We start from the raw sequence: 18,420 nt of genomic DNA, 5'->3' as shown, positions 1-18,420 counted from the left end.
TGTGTGCGTGGTGTGTGTGTGGTGTATGTGTATAGTTGGGTGGTTGTTTGTTTGTGTGTGTGTGTAATTTAACAATGTCTATATAAAATCACAAAGGTGTGTGTGTGTATGTTTGTGTAATATGAATTGTGCGGGCACGTATGTGCGCGCGTGTGTGTGTAGTGTGCGTCTGTGGTGCGCGCGAGTTTGTTGTTGATACTTTTGGTGGGAAATAATTGAAGAAGAATTTACAATGATGATTAACAACGTCTGCCTTTACCGAAAATTTTGAAGAAGAAAAAACATTTTAAATCCATCTCAATCTCGTGGATTCTTTATAATTATTATTATTATTATTATTATTTTTAATTGTTAATTTTAATACCATATTGTTAAATTTTAGTAATATATGGAGGCTATCCTAAATAATAATATAAGTCATTACAACACCCAGTAAATATAAAATGGCGATAAATATAATAATAAAAAATAAATAATAATAATAATAAAAATTTATTACAAATTGTATTAAAACGTGTGTATATATATATACAAATGTAATAGACCAAATGGATAAAAATGGGCTGATTAAGTTCATTTTTTGTATTTTGTAAAGTAACGTTATATATCATTGCTAAAGCTTTACTAAAGATATACTAACTGCTACTCATTCAAATGTTTCAATTTTATCAGTAATATTACTAGATCTTTGAGTATCTGTAGAGACAGTATTTGAACTATGCAAGCGCGTAATGGCAGTGCGAGACATGGCACTTCTGCCGACTGAGCTAACTCGATGACCATAATTCATATTACCTTACTACTAGGTAATATCTCATTTTATCTCTATAACATTAAATGGAAACACACACACACACACACACACACACACACACACACACACACACACACACACACACACACACACACACATACATAGCATGCGATAGGCTGAGATCTCTTTGATTTAGAACCAGGCAACTTAATCGTTCAACCATTTTACCATCATGTTTAGAAAAATTTATGAATAAAATGTTTTTTTTAAATTTACATGGTTCATCCAAAGTGCTAAAAACTTCACCCTAACAATTTCATCACTTTCTAATGAAAATTTCATTTACGGCTGTTAAAAATCTCAGACGTCGTGTGATGATTTTATTAGTCAGAAAAAATTTCTTCAAATAAAATTTAAAAATGTAATAAATTATTTTATTATTCGTGTTAATTGATTTGATAAATCTAACAAACAGTCGTAAAAATGGTTGCGGTAAGAGTCTCAGTATGACAAAGTTCACTATCATCGATAGTTTAATTGGTCTCGTGTCTAACTTAGACCATTCAACACCATCGATAGACACACGCGTCTACGGTCTAATAAAGTCAAAATGACGTGAAAGTCCATTACATAAAGAATTTGAAACCAAAACAAAAGATGAAAAGAATTATAACTAGCAGGAGGTCGTAAAATAATTTGTTAGAAGGTCGTGAATTATACCATCTCAATCGCTTATTCGATTAATAAAAGTTATTAATTAATCGCTCTTATCAAGGATTTTGAGTGGGAAGGGTATATAAACCAGTCGTAATTTTTCTATTATACTGTATTTTGAAATTTTATTATTCCAACTCATCTGTCATAAATTTATCTCACAGAAAAATAGCGATATTATAGGCGATAGCGATATTAAAATTTTTTCAACTAATTCATAATAAATTATAAGAATTTTTAATTATTCTATGAAAACATAGTCGTAGATTTTAACTATTTTATAGTTACATTTAATTGTTTATAATTATTATAAAACTGAATTTAAAGTATTTTAAAATGAGAACAAAGGTTAATAATAAAGCAGAAGAACCAATAAAATATCTTAACGGGGAAAATCGATTGGTAACGGAAGATGAATCCATGCGACAAGAAAATGCATGCAATCCCATGCAACAACAACCTCCACCATTGCATCAACAACTTCCACATTTTCAGCCACAACTTTCACATTTCCTGCAACAACCGACACTATTGCAACAGCAACAACCTTCACCATTGCACCAACAACCTTCACCATTGCACCAACAACCTTCACCATTGCACCAACAACTTTCACTTTTTCAGCAACAGCCTGCGTCATTTCAGCTACAACTTTCACCATTTCAGCAAAAACCTCCACAATTACAGCAGCAACCTTCAACATTGCAGCAACAATCTTTTCCATTGAAACATCAACTTTCTCCACTGCAGCAACAGTTTTCATGTTTTCAGCAACAGCCTTCACTACTGCAGCAACAACCTTCAACATTGCAGCAACAACCTTCAACATTGCAGCAACAACCTCTACCAATGCAGCAACAACTTTTACGTTTTCAGCAAAAACCTCCATCATTGCAGCAACAACCTTCACTATTGCAGCAACAACCTACACCATTGCATCAACAACCTTCACTATTGCAGCAACAATCTTCACTATTGCAGCAACAATCTTCACTATTGCAGCAACAACCTTCAACATTGCAGCAACAACCTACACCATTGCAGCAACAACCTTCACTATTGCAGCAACAACCTTCACTATTGCAGCAACAACCTACACAATTGCAGCAACAAGTTCCACTTTTAAAGCAAAATCCTTCACCATTGCAGCAACAACCTCCATCATTGCGCCAACAACCTCCATCATTGCAGCAACAACCTCCATCATTGCGCCAACAACCTCCATCATTGCAGCAACAACTTCCATCATTGCAGCAACAACCTTCATCATTGCAGCAAGAAGATCTACTTTTTAAGCAAGAACCTTCACCATTGCAGCAACAACCTCCACCATTGCAGCAACAGTTTTCTCCGTTTCAGCAGCAACAATTGTCACCATTGCAAAAACAGTTTTCACCATTTCAGCAACAACTATCACCCTCCCAGCCACAACAACTTTTACATTTCCAGCAACAACTACCACCCTTTCAGAGACAATTTTCATTTCAGCAACAACAATTTCCACATTTCCAACAACAACTTTTACCATTGCAACAACAACTGTCACCATTGCAACAACAACTTCCATCAATGAAGCAACAACTTCCATCAATGAAGCAACAACCTCCATCAATGAAGCAACAACCTCCCTCATTGCGCCAACAACCTCCATCATTGCCCGAACAACCTCCATCATTGCAGCAACAACCTTCATCATTGCAGCAACAACCTTCATCATTGCAGCAAGAAGATCTACTTTTTAAGCAAGAACCTTCACCATTGCAGCAGCAACCTTCATCATTGCAGCAACAACCTTTATCATTGCAGCAACAACCTCTACCAATGCAGCAACAAACTACATCATTGCAGCAACAACCTTTACCATTTCAGCAACAACTATCACCCTCCCAGCCACAACAACTTCTACATTTTCAGCAACAACTTCCACCATTTCAGAGACAATTTCCATTTCAGCAACAACAATTTCCACATTTCCAACAACAACTTTTACCATTGCAGCAACAACATCCACCTACGCAGCAACAATTTCAACCATTGCAGCAACAACTTTCACCATTGCAGCAGCAACAACTTTCACCAATGCCGAAACAACTTCCACCATTGCAAAAACAATTTCCACCATTGCAAAAACAATTTCCACCATTTCAGCAACAATTTCCACCATTCCAGCAACAATTTCCACCATTGCAGCAACAATTTCCACCATTGCAGCAACAATTTCAACCATTCCAGCAACAATTTCTACCATTCCAGCAACAATTTCCACCATTCCAGCAACAACCTCCACCATTCCAGCAACAACCTCCACCATTCCAGCAACAATTTCCACCATTCCAGCAACAACTTCCATCATTCCAACAGCAACTTCCACAGGATTTACCGGTATCTATTTCGAATAAACGCAAAAGAGTACAACCAAGGAGAAGAAGACGACAACTCAGAACCGTCGAAAGCTATCGGATGGTTTACAATGCTCATCAGAGGGAAATTTTAGAGAGGGAGTATCGCATGAAGGTCTTCATTGATCGAAAGGATAGGGATCGGATTGCTGATGAAACCGGATTAGACATCAGCCAAATTAAATACTGGTATCAGAACAGAAGAGCCAAAGAAAAGAAAGATAGAAGAAAAAGAGAACAATTAGGAAACTAAGTATGTCCTCTGTTGTCTGTACTAAATATTTTGTCAAACTCCTTCAAAGGAATGTATGTTTCATGAATATATATTATTGTTAGTTATTATTATATATGTATGCATTAGTGTATGGTGTGTATGAAATACAACAACAGTAGTAGCAACAGTAGAAGCAAACCACTCAACCGCAAGATACGCCATATATATATATGCCATTTATATTTTAAATTCTTGGTGGTTGCTGTAGTCTTCTTATTGATGATACCCAAGTCAAAATGTTGCCGGTGCTTTCTATAATGATAGGAACTGTTATTTTGTGTTTATGTTTTATTTGACAGATAGATTTATCAGGGAAAAAAAATAGTTAAAAATGCAACTGGAAAATTGTATCTTGTTTCATTCCAATTCAAAAGTTATTGAAAAAATTTCAGTGCGGTAAAAATTTTAAAATGATTTTTATACCGTTGTTGAAGTTTCATTAGAAAATTCTCGGTCAATTACATACGAAAAAACTGCACGGAGATGATTGGACGTTGGAAGTTTATGACTGATTGGTTTCAAGATGATGAAGTCCCCTAATGATTACAACAATAATGATAAAATGGCTGACGATGATTAGATTATGATGGTAATGATGATAATAATAATTATAATGATGTTAGGATAATAATGAAAATAATAATGATGATGAAGACGATGATGAGAATGAGGCCGAGTTATTCTTCATCCATTTTTAGAATTCTTCGTATTTGCCATCTATAATATGCGCGTGTGTTTGCCCGTGTGGGCAGGGTAGTTGCTGTGTTTGTCTATACAAGTTTGTTTGTTTGCGTGTGTGTGTGTGTGTGTGTGTGTCATCAGCGCGTGTGTTTATGTACCTGTCGTATATCTTCGTTTTATTGAGGTGATTAAAAAAACTTGCAAATAAACACGTGGTGATGACGATGACAATGTTGATGATAATAAGGATGATGACGATAAATATGGCGATATAAAATATGATATCTACTCTAAGAGGAAGATAATGATGATGAAGATGATGAGGATGACGTGATGAAGGTGATGATGAAAACGGTCCTAACGATAAAACATTTAAAAATACGTTTACACATTTTTGGGTTTTTTTTTTAATTACCATCACATCATCGTCACAATCATCATAACCGTGTCATCATCGTTATCATCGTCACAATCACAACTTCAACAACAATAACAACATAAAAACAACATCGCATTTATCATATCTAATATTATTCCCATTTATGTCACCATTGATTAAAGCTTCAACCCAGAAAAAGAGGATAGTTCATCAACATATATACACTTATATATGTTTATCGGATCATATGCTTGCACACAGAAAAAAAACAGCCGCATACAAAAACAAATAAGTATAGAAAAAAACATAATCTGACAAATAAACAAACCGACAGAAAGTTAAACGGGCAGACAGAAAAACAGACAAACAGACAGACGTAAACAGACAAACAGACAGACGTACATATAGAGTGGAGACAATCACAAACAGTCACAAACTGGTATCATCTCCAGTGCGTTTAAAGGTTTGTTTGATAACATGCTAATTAGAATTGATATTTTGATTATTCTTTATAGAATGCGTATTCTGTTTGTAAATTTTAATTATTTAGAAAAATTATTTTTATCTCTTTTTTTTCTATATCCGTGAAACGCGACGACTTAACACCAGATTTTCTCCCTATCTTTTTTTTCTCTCTCTCTCTCACTCTCTCTCACTCTCTTTCCCTCTCTTTTTCTTTCTCACTTTCTCCTTATTTTTTTCATACATATATATACCCAAACAAACACACACAGAAATACATACAAACAAATACACACACACACACACACAATTAGAGAGAAAGCAGGATAACAAAAGAATAACAAATCAGAGACATATACTCATATATATTGATATTATAGCCAGTCTAATTAATACTGCAAAAGAATATCTGTGTTTAAATGTTTTGATCTATTTATATTCATCTATTTTAATCATATATTTATTTACACGCACACACCCACGCACGCATATTTGATGACCTATGAGAGAAAGAGAGAGAAAGAGAGAGTGAGAGAGGGAGAGAGAGTTTTATATATGAATATATGCGCATTTTATTTTCATTTCGTGTATTTACTCACGAACAGCTAGACTTTTTAGAGTGCATTACGTTGCATTTGCAGATGAAATCGTTGCCAAACAAAAGTATTAAAGAGAGAAATTAATATCAAAATAATAATAATAAACTTAAATAAATATACAATAAGTAATAATAATAATAAACTTAAATAAATATACAATAAGTAACATAATAACAATAAAAAAGAACGAATGACGATACAATAAAAGAAAAAACGCTACAGTTTCGAATTGAGCGTTCATAATCAATTTGGCAAATCGATTTGACTCGAATCATTTTCATCGATATATTTTCATCGACTCTTGGTTTATTCGATTTAATCCGGTAAAAAAGTGGAACATCACTGGAGCATTGCTAATTCATTTACCTTGTTTTCCAATTTGTTGAGGTGAGGCAGGTTCCATTGTTTGATTGACTCTTTTTTTGCTTTAATTACTTTGATTTATTGATACGATTGCTAATTTTGAGCGTATTATTATTATTGTTGTTGTTGTTGTTGTTATTATTATTATATCATTAATCTATTTTTATTATTACTTTTATTTTTAAATTCAAAGTGATCTTTACATACGTTTTGATGCGTAAGCCTATGGTACTGTTTAACTTCAAGTTGTATTTTTATATTTTTACATACGTTTTGATGCGTAAGCCTATGGTACTGTTTAACTTCAAGTTGTATTTTTATATGTTTACCTGTGAACAAAATGATGTTTGTCTATAGATTTTTGTGTGTATGTATGCATGTGTTGTATTCAGTATGTGTGTATTTACTTGCGTTGTATGCATGTTTGTACATGTTTTTGCGTGCGCGCATAATTATACAAGCCAGTGTGTACGCGCGTCAATATACATACGTAGACACGCATTCGCACATGCATGTATATTTGGTTAATTTAATGTTTGTGGTTTTCATAGCACGAGATGTGTATCGATTGTGAGTATTCTATTCACGTGTTTCGCTCAGCTTGGTTACTTACTATTTGATTTTTGCAGTTGTTTCAATTTAAGTAGCCTTGTTACATTAGATGAAGTGTAGTTTGCTTTGGTTTTTTTTTACTTTGATTTTACACTGAACGTTTTTTTTATATGAAAAAATAATATTTTGCTGTTGTTATTACTCTAGGTTATTTGTCTTTTTTTTAATAATTATTTCATATGGATTGAAAATAATATTAATGATTTTAAACACTGTCTGTCAGTAAATTTCTCAACCAAATAGCCAAACAGATTTGATATATTATCTCACAAAGATAAGAACTGAACGCAACATTTGAAAACAGCAACTTATGCGCTAACTACAACATCAACCAACAAACAAACAACAACATAAAAACCAACAACAGTCACAAAAAAACAACAACCGTACGATAAACAACACCTCCGCCACCGACAACCACAACAAGCAACAACAACATGGAGATGAACAACAACAATTTTGGTAACACGACATCAATGTACTCCACTAGAGTCGTTTCTGTTAATGTTACGAGGTCTTATCATCGATACAAAGGTTGGCCATACGTATATCTGTTACTCTTGAGTAAATATTATCGGTAATTTATGTAACTCGTGATTCATTACTACTTATATGTTATATTAATGCACTCTGACTGTTTAAATGTAATAATTTTTATATATTCTCATTTTACATGCGTAGATCTTAACTGTCAACTAGTTAACATTTATAAAAATTCTTCTTTGTAATACTATCCATTAGTACGTGCAATTTTTGTAGCTTTTTCTCCCTACAATACACATCTGAGTACCGCTGATTCTAAACATTTTTCGACGCTGCACACAAAGCGCCACATAAATGAGACCTTTTTTTATTATTCATAATAATAAATTATAATTATAATTTCATAAATAAACTTTTTTTCATATTACTCACCAAACCAATCTTTCTCAACCCAACTGTAGGCAGGGTGGTGGCCGTGCTTGGAGTCATCCAGGTCATCATGGGTCTCTGGTCTATAGCCCTGGGCATCGCACACACACTGACCTACAGCTACCCGTTCGGTGAAGTTGGCTACGGAATATGGGGAGGAGTTTTGGTGAGGGTTATAATTATTATTACTGCTACTACTACTACTACTGCAGCTACTGCTACTACTACTACTACTACTACTACTACTACTACTACTACTACTACTAATACTACTGCTGCAAAACCGGCAAAGAAACATACATAACTGAACAAGACCAAACATTAAGTCACCTGTGTTGTTGTCGTGGAGACGCAGACGTTTTGTGTGGCTAACGATGATGGCTGTGATGTCGAAGATGATGATGATAGGATGATTATGATGATGATATTGATGGTAATGATGATAGGATGATTATGATGATGATAATGATAGTGATGGTGATATGATGATGATAGGATGATTACGATGATGACGATGAGGAAAACGATGAGGAAAAATTTTCGCGTTGAGGATCATTTTAAATTTTGCTGGGTTGTTTTAATAGAAACTTTTTTTTGCATGGAGTTTAATTTTTTCACGAAGGTTTGATTATTGCATTGAAGTCATTACGAATGTTTTTTTAATGAACATGCACTGAGAATGTTTTGACAGTTATTCGTTCCTTCATTCATTCATTCGTTCGTTCGTTCGTTCCTTCATTCATTCCTTCATTCCTTCATTCATTCATTCATTCATTCATTCATTCATTCATTCATTCATTCATTCATTCATTCATTCATTCATTCATTCATTCATTCATTCATTCATTCATTCATTCATTCATTCATTCATTCATTCATTCATTCATTCATTCATTCATTCATTCATTCATTCATTCATTCATTCATTCATTCATTCATTCATTCATTCATTCATTCATTCATTCATTCATTCATTCATTCATTCATTCATTCATTCATTCATTCATTCATTCATTCATTCATTCATTCATTCATTCATTCATTCATTCATTCATTCATTCGTTCATTCATTCGTTCATTTATTTATTCATCAATCCACTAATCTTTTTAATCACTCTCTCATTCACTCATTTATTTATTTATTCATTCATTCATTTCTTCATTCATTCATTTTCGTTCAATCATCCATTTTGTTGTCTTAATTATGCGCTATTCGAAAAACATTGGCCTTTTATGTTAATCAAGTTTACATTCATACATTTAATTTTGTCATTCTATGATTCACTCATTCTTTATTCATTTTTTGGGAAACCTGACTCGTTCAATCCGTCACTTTCTCGCTCACTCTCTGATTCATTCACTCGTTCATTTACTCATTCGTTCAGTTTTATAATTTAATTAATTATTTATTTAATTAGTTAATTAATTTATAAAAATAATTGAATGAATTAATATAATGAACTGATTGACTTTTTTTTATAAAGTACTGCATAGCTGGCATCGTTGGAATCATATCGTTTAAAAAGCCTACTGCTCAACTGGTTAATTTTTTAATTCATTAATTAACATAATCGTTCGTTCATTCTTTTTGCGTAATTCAATCATTTATTGGTTTGTTCATTCATTCATTCATTCATTCATTCATTCATTCGTTCGTTCGTTCGTTCATTCATTCATCTATCCATTCTGTCAAATATTCCATTCTTAAAAGACTAACACTTTTAAAATTTTGATTTAATCTGTTTATGATCTCAAAAGCAGATTAAAAAAAACTTATTTAAATAAATATTTAAAAACCAACGCAGATAAAAAGAACTTATTTAAATAAACACATGATTAAAATTTAATTTAATCTGAAAACAACACGCAGATAATAGCACACATGGTGTTGTCTATCATCTCGGCGGTGTTTGCCCTCCTGCAGTTGTGCCTGGGTGTTGGTGCTGCCTACATGGACTACGGGGTCAGTCGCGGTTTCTTGAAATATGAAAATCTCGGAAGATTCAGTTTTGTGGTTTGTGGACATGTTTTTTTAAATGTTTTAAATGCGTTTTTTCAAAATTAGGAATAAACTACTGATGATTTATGGTTATTTAGTCTTGATTTTACAAATATTTTTGATAAACCGTTTCGTCATTTCAAAATTTTATAATTATTTTCTTCGCTTCTGAGAGCAATCACATCATAACGTCACACATTAGATTGTATTGCTACATATCATCATCACATTACGCCACACCACACCACACATCACCATATCAGCACAAACGGTAAGTATCATCATTTATCATTTACTCATCTGAAGAATTCGCACTTTAACATCACGTCACGTCATGACGTCACCACAAACAGATTAAAGACAGTCCATATGCCGGCACAGTTGTAGTAGACAGCCTCCTTGCTGTCAGTGCCATCATAGAGGGCTTAGTAGCCATTACGGCGGCCGCCATTGGCTGCGGCGTCACCTGCTGCAACGGCCACTTTGCCGCCTCTCAACAAGAAATCGACAACCCGAGAGTGCAGACGTACGATGTCCGAGAGAAGGAACACAAGTACGTCGTCAATCCGCCGAGTCGGTTTTGAGAATGAAGAAGATGATGATGACGTCATAATGATGATGACTCTGGAGATTGTGACGTCTTAATGATGATGAATGCAAGGGTGATGGTGATGATGATGATGTGATGGTGATTTTAGTGGTGATAATTATGTTGTTGTTATGATTTCTTTTTCCACTCTTACGCTATCATTAACGTCATCATCATCTTCGTCATCGTCGTCGTCATCATCTTCGTCCTCATCATCATCTTCGTCATCGTCATCATTGTATTTATATATTTTCGTTCCATTTATATTAGCATCATTCGCTAGTTGTCCAACTTTTTTGAAAAAAATAAATTTTTTTAAATGTAGTAGTTGATCGCTGATAGCAACGTACTATTAATTTCTTTCTACTCTGTGCTTATTTCATATTTTTGTACTTGAAACTTTTAAGATTTTAAAAATTTTCTAACTTGACGAAATGAATAAAATGCAATTTATTTTTTTATAATTGAGATAATGTTTCATAACATTTTTGTTTTTTGTTAATATAACATTTACAATGCCAATAAATAAGACACTACCATTATGAATTTTCTTTAATCCTTTAATAATCTTGAAATAACTGACAAATAGAATAAAAATCGATGATAATTTTGTTTAATTTTACGCAATTTATAATATTTCTATAAAAACTTTCAATTTTTGTAACCAGAAAACAACATTTTAACGGAATTATTTTTATTTTATAATGCTACTAAATTAACTTAATTTATTATTTTGCTGTTCGTAACTACAAACTTGAAGCGAGTCTTCCCATGTTTTAACTAATTTTTTCTTTGATATTCGCAATATTTTTTGATTATTTAAAACAATAAATTGAACATTTCTGCAAAATTTCTCAATTCATATGAAAAAAACTTAAAATTGCTTTTAAAAAATCAAAATGAAGTCGGGAAGAGGAAAGACGTCAAACAGAGTTGAAAGCGAATAAGGATCATAATACCAAAAAAGAATTTTTTTAAATAAAAAAATGAGTAGAAATATTTATTTTTGTAAATAGTGAAAAAATTGAAATGTGATAGTGCAGTAATAATAATTTCGTTCGCCAGCAGCCACGTTTGCTGAATAAACAATAAATATCCGTCAGATAACATGCAAACAAGTTCATATTGGCCGCGCCCTTCTGAAACTGTGTGCGTCTGTGTGTGTTTGTGTGTGTGTCTGTGTGTGTGAGTGCATGTGTGTGTCTGTGTGTGCGTGTGAGTGCCTGAGTGTGTGTGTCTGTGTGTGTCTGTGTTTGTGTCTTTGTGTGTATGAACTAATGGTACTAAGCAACAATCAAAACAAGAATGATCATGAACCAACAAAATAGTAGCAGCCATCCACAAACATTTAGTAAATGTTCAGTGCTTCCTAATAAAACCACACCTGTCTGTGTATATATGTGTGTGTTTGTATGGACGTGTGTCTGTTTGTATGTGTGTGTGTATATCTGTTTTCATTTGTGTGTCTTGGTGTCTGTTTGTGTGTGTGTGTGTGCGTGCCTAATCAAATTGAACATATAAACACAAAAATATTTGATAATTATTTTTGCTCGCACACACGCACGCACGCACGCACGTTATCTATCAATAATTCTAAACGAACGAATGAATAAAGATATATATCCGGAAATAAAAATTTAACTACTGCTGCATGCATGCGATTATCAAGAGATACCGCAATATGTTCGTGAAAAAATTATCTATCTTCATCGTTCGCGCCAATACTATAGCTACTCCCTTCTCTCTCTCTCTCTCTTTCTCTTTCTCTTTCTCTCTCTCTCCCTCTCTCTCTCTCCCTCTCTCTCTCTCTCTCTCTCTCTCTCTTTCCCTCTCTCTCTCTTTTTTCATTTTCTTTCTCTTTCTTGCTTTCACTCTCCGTTCTTTTCCATTTTTATTTATCTCATCATTTCCAATTTCTGTTCTTTCTTTTTAGTTCATTCTGCTGTCCAAAAATTATTTTTATTCTTAACTATCTTACGACCCCAAAGTTTCAACAACTGACAAATGAATGAAGAATTAGAAACAAAAGAAAAATTGGCAAACAGAGAGTGAGAGAGAGAAAGAGAAAAGGAGAGAGAAAGAGAGAGAATGAAAAAAGTAGAGTATGTAAACAGTACGAGAAACGCCCATGTTTCTTTGTTGAACGTATGTGCTTGCAATAAATAAAAGATGGAAAGAATGAATGAACGAACGAATGAATGAATAAGCAAATGGATGTATACAAATGTGAAGTGGTTAGTTTTAGTGAAATAATTAAAAAACAGACAAAACAAATGATTGACAGTTTGATAAATGAAGTGAATTTTTGTAATTTATACAGCGGTCCTATAACGCCTAAACATCCAACTGAAAGTCAATTCAAAAAATTATACGGATTTTCATAAACACACACACACTCCTCACACACACAACATACACACAAACAAACACACACACACACAAACATTAATAGCATACACATCACACACACAAACGCATACAAAAACGCACACGCACACACACACATACACGTACAAAAACACACACCCAACGCATATTTTTCATTTAAAAGTTGAAAACATCTCGCCCATTTCGACGTTGTTGTGCTATTCTTTCGGTATTTTTGAGCTATGTGTAAATTTAAAAAGTAAATTCATCTTTACGTGTAACTTTACATTTCTGTTTACAGTTTAGTTATTTACTCCAGTTGTAAATATATAATATAATTTATTAGAATTTTTATTTATTGGATTTAAAAAATTTGTAAATAAAACCTTTTAAAAATACAGCGATTCAAACTGAATAAAAGATTGAGATTTAGAAAATAAATTTATATTTTAATTTATATTTAGATACCTCTATCATCATCATTATCATCATTTTTTTATCCCCTGTATCTTAACATCATCATTCAAATCATCAGCATCATCATAATTATCAATGATATCGTATCATCGTTTTATCATCGTTTAACATCATCTGCATCACCGTCTGCATCATCGTCATTGTAATCATTGTCGACATCATCATCAACAATAATAACTACAACAACGTAAAAATGATGATGATGATGATGGTATAATGATGAATATAGTCATCATCATCTTCTTCATCACCATCCTTAGTACATTTCCAAAGGAGTCAAACGAAGACAAGGTAACGTACGTCACACACTTAAACACACAAACAAACAAACAAACAAACAAACAAACAAACAAACAAACATTGTCTCAAACACAAACACACACAAACACACACAAACACACACACACGCACGCACACACGTATATATTCGTTAACATGAATAAATTTTCATTATTCGGCAAAGATTTTAATATTTTAATTTGAAAAAAATATTGAAAATAAATCATAAAGGAGCATGATGCATTTCTGTTGATGCTATTTTTTACTTTTTAAAGTACACAACGCAAGAATTATTCATTAATATTATCGGAAAACAACCAAATAACAAAAACCACACACACGCACACGCGCACACACACACATACATATGCATACATAAATTCTTTTTTTATGTGTATGCTAAATGTTGTTAATAGAATATATTATACATTGTACATATTGATATACACTTCATATAATGAAGGCTGGATTGGCAATGAAAGACAGCAATTCATCAAGCGCCATAACTCTGCCACACCCATGTTTTGATTTATCTACATCATCGTCGTCATCTTCTTCCTCCTCATCCTCATCATCGTCGCCATTGTTGTCGTCATCTCTTACAATACCATCTTTATTGGATGTTGACCATCGTCGTCGTCGTCATCACAAACTCCGACCAAAACGATGGGATTGTCGAAAGCATCATTTCATTAGACATTCAACAGGCACCCAAGATAATCAACAACAACCAACATTACACTGGCCACAACAACAACAACGACCTCAAAATCATCAGCGATCACAACAGCGACAATTGAAACATTGGCTACAACGACGCAGATTGAAACTACACCAACCAAAACAACATCAATCCAAACGACATAACATCTTTAGAAACAAACCTGTTGACGGAGACAACAGAAATGCGGACACTAATGAAATTAACATGAAAGGCACAAACTTTAGTAGTGACACCAACAGCAGAAACCTCAAAAACCACATCAAGGATGCCATCCAAGATAGCATCAACAACAATACAAACATCCACGATAATAATAATAATAATAATAATAATAATAATAATAATAATAATAATAACAACAACAACGTCAACATCATTTCAAACATCATCAACGAATTCAAAAGACGACAAGTTCAACGCCGACATGTAAAAAGTAATTCTCAAGGACATTCATCAGTTGTTGGTGGTGCTGTTACAAAACATTACCAGCATCAACCAATTACGACGTTAAACCATCACAGGCAACCAAACCAACTAGGAAATACTTTTTCTCTTGAATCGACAACCATTATCGTACCGATTATCGACGGAGCTTATTTTCCAAATCGAATTGATTCGGATGTTAAATCGGTTAATAACGATATGGATGCTAAAAACTCTACGATTAAACTTTATAATGATGATAACAACGTTGACACAGATGATAACAGTAGCATTTATAGATATAAGTTAATAATTTTATCATCTATTTCATCTTTTGTAGGTGTCATTATCGGCCTGTCTATATTCTTCATCATCAAAATAAGATGTTTCACAAGATCTCATAACCGTAATTGCGTTTTATCTGCATAAATTTGATTGACTTACTGAATTACAAGAGTGAATTAGTTATAATTTGTCATTTTTATTGAAATGATGCACAATTTTGATTTGATTTTTTTAAATTTTTTATAAATGTATTAAAAAATCTGCTCGGTGAATATTTAGAAAATGAACGCGCAACACGGTTTACGTTTGAAGGTCAACATTCAATGGAACAAAATAAACAAAAAAATAACAAATAAATATATTTAAAGAAAAAAAATTTTAAAGTAAGTTTTTCGTGCACTAGTGAGTGGCGGTGTTGTCTTCCTCGAATTTTTGTTTTATTGTATTTTTAATTTGTACGTTTTATTTTGAAAATTCTTACACACCGGGCTTTTTGTATTGTTGATTAGATACTTAAACTTATTTAGCTTTAATTTAGATATAGACTACTAGAGACTAGTAGAGATAGATAGATATAATAACATTTAAAAAATAATTTAGTAGAACCCCGATTTAATTTTTCTAGAAAAAATGGCGCTCAGACAATTCGCGAGGAGGATCAGCACTCCTGTAAGCGCGTTTTTTCGGAAGATGGTGTACCCGCGAGCAGTGGTTAGGAATACTCCGGTGTCCGTCACTCCCGGGGCTCTGGCGACGACGGCCAGATGTCCACCACCTCATCTGCCAGCTCCTGCTCCAGTCGCTGTAGCTACTGTTGCTGCGATTTCATCTGCGCCAAGACGTCAGTTGCATCAAACGAATGCCTGCCTGAACGAACACATCTTCAACATTCAGGATTCCGAGGACTTCAAGAAGAGAGTCCTTCATAGCAAAGTTCCAACCATTGTCGACTTCTATGCAACGTAAGTCATATGAGATGATGATGATTCAGTTACAAGTTATAAATTATTTATAAAATAATAATGAATGTTGTCCTACAGAATGTTGATTTTACATCTTTGCTTACTGTTACTGATGTAATAATGTTGTTAACTATTGACTCAATTACATTTTCATTGGTTAGTAGTAGTAGCAACAGCAGTAGTAGTAGTAGTAGTAGTAAATGTAAATAGTTAATTCAATAGTAATTTATTTCCTTCCTAATTTTTAAACAAAATGGACAACACCCTGCTATTAAATTATTATATGTGCCTGCTCTATTTTAATGTGTTGTGCTTCATTTTAATGATGGAAAGTTATCTCTGGTAAAACAATACAATAATTATTGCCTTTATCTGGCATCTTTGATAAAAAGTTTTTTCTTCAACATTTTAACCCACCCTAATGTAAAAATAAATTAATAATATATAGTAAATATTGTGCTTGTCAAGTTTTTTTCAACAAAATTATCTGATGTTTCAGTTTAGTAGCAATAATGTTTTGTGATAAATCACTTGTTTTTTCTATAATCATATTGCTTATATGAACCTTTTTTGAGAAACCCACATGCCAATAACCAATCTTTTCATTCTATTGCTAACTGATTTTATCAATCTTTTAAACTCTTCAGAAACATAAATACACAACTCTTTTTTTTACTGAAAATGTGTAATTTGAAGGTTATTGTACTTCTAACTATCACTGTAAAACATCAAATTATTGAAGATATCTTTTACAAAACTATATAAACGATAAAAAATAAATGATATATTTGCTTATTTATATGTATATGTGTATACACATATATATATATATATATATATATATATATATATATATATATATATATATATATATATATATATATATATATATATATATATATATATATATATATATATATATATATATATATATATATATATATATATATATATATATATATATATATATATATATATATATATATATATATATATATATATATATATATATATATATATATATATATATATATATATATATATATATATATATATATATACGTTTTGGTGTCTTCTTACAACTGACCAGATGGTGTGGTCCATGCAAGCTGTTGATTCCTAAACTGGAACAGATAGTAGCCAAGAATGAAGGGAAAGTTGTTCTTGCCAAAATTGACATTGATGTCCACACTGATATCGCCGATAGTTACAGGGTTTTCTCAACTATTTATTTATTCATTCACTCATTCATTCATTCCAACTATCTATTTATTCATTAACTCATTCATTCATCTATTCATTCATTCTAACTATCTATTCATTCATTCGTTCATTCATTCATTCTTGCTTTCTTTCTTTCCCTATTTCTATGTTAATTAAAACTCCAATGCCCAGGTGTCAGCAGTGCCTACTGTGATTGCGATGAAGAATGGCAAAGAATTGGATAAGTTTGTCGGCTTCAAAGACGACAGCACGCTAGAAACCTTCGTCGAAAAGTTACTTAAATAATAATAATAAAATAATAATAATAAAAATAATTTTCCTATATTATATATACTTATTTGTTGTTCAGATAGTTCTATACCATTTTGTTATCCACTTTAATTAATTAGTTCTTTGCTATTTAAATTACTAAATAGTAAAAATATAAAATAATGACAAATTTTCAGTTGTTTATATAAATGTCATCCATTTTGAATTAAGCCCTATTATTATTAATAGCATTCAAACATCTAATTAATTAATTAAACGTTTAATTAATTAATTAATTAATGTTATTGAAATTAATCTCATTAATTAATATCTACTTATTTCTTCTTTTTAGCACTGTTGTATTTCATTTAAAAATTAAAGTTTATATCAGATATTGTCATACAATATATGTTACAATGCATCCAATAGTTATTCTGTCTGTCATTCAACCAACTGTTTTAAAGTTGTTTAAGTACGTTTACAGTTTTAAACATAAACAACATTAACATCGCCGACATGATGTTTATAACTGTTGTTACGTTGCTGTTGTTGTCATTATCGTTACCATTAAATTGTGATTTTACTTTAAGTTTGTGTGCGTATGCGTGCGTTTGTACGAGTGTGTGCGTGTGTGTAAATTCACTTAATTTTGAGAGGGAGACTGTATTAGAAACAAAAGAAATACTGAGAGAA

The 18,420-nt window shown here is 32.4% G+C and overlaps 3 protein-coding genes across 3 annotated transcripts; all 3 read left to right on the top strand.

Annotated features, from left to right (window-relative positions):
* Positions 1 to 1,804: 1,804 nt before the first annotated feature.
* On the top strand, positions 1,805 to 4,120 carry HELRODRAFT_165623 (hypothetical protein; the record flags this gene model as incomplete). The annotated part of the gene is made up of 1 exon (XM_009032157.1): positions 1,805 to 4,120. One exon carries the CDS (start codon positions 1,805 to 1,807, stop codon positions 4,118 to 4,120), a length of 2,316 nt encoding a protein of 771 aa, XP_009030405.1.
* Positions 4,121 to 7,628: 3,508 nt separating this feature from the next.
* Positions 7,629 to 15,436, top strand: HELRODRAFT_189729 (hypothetical protein; the record flags this gene model as incomplete). The annotated part of the gene is made up of 6 exons (XM_009032156.1): positions 7,629 to 7,771; positions 8,182 to 8,315; positions 9,634 to 9,690; positions 10,020 to 10,163; positions 10,502 to 10,701; positions 14,737 to 15,436. Exons 1-6 carry the CDS (start codon positions 7,675 to 7,677, stop codon positions 15,434 to 15,436), a joined length of 1,332 nt encoding a protein of 443 aa, XP_009030404.1. The 5' UTR covers positions 7,629 to 7,674.
* Positions 15,437 to 15,982: 546 nt separating this feature from the next.
* On the top strand, positions 15,983 to 17,763 carry HELRODRAFT_70377 (hypothetical protein; the record flags this gene model as incomplete). The annotated part of the gene is made up of 3 exons (XM_009031878.1): positions 15,983 to 16,254; positions 17,345 to 17,468; positions 17,650 to 17,763. 3 exons carry the CDS (start codon positions 15,983 to 15,985, stop codon positions 17,761 to 17,763), a joined length of 510 nt encoding a protein of 169 aa, XP_009030126.1.
* Between the last annotated feature and the right edge of the window lie 657 nt (positions 17,764 to 18,420).

Source organism: Helobdella robusta (assembly GCF_000326865.2).
Source record: "Helobdella robusta unplaced genomic scaffold HELROscaffold_8, whole genome shotgun sequence".
Lineage (NCBI taxonomy): Eukaryota > Metazoa > Annelida > Clitellata > Rhynchobdellida > Glossiphoniidae > Helobdella > Helobdella robusta.
Note: the sequence above shows the minus strand (reverse complement) of the source record. Positions and strands in the feature narration are given on the sequence as shown.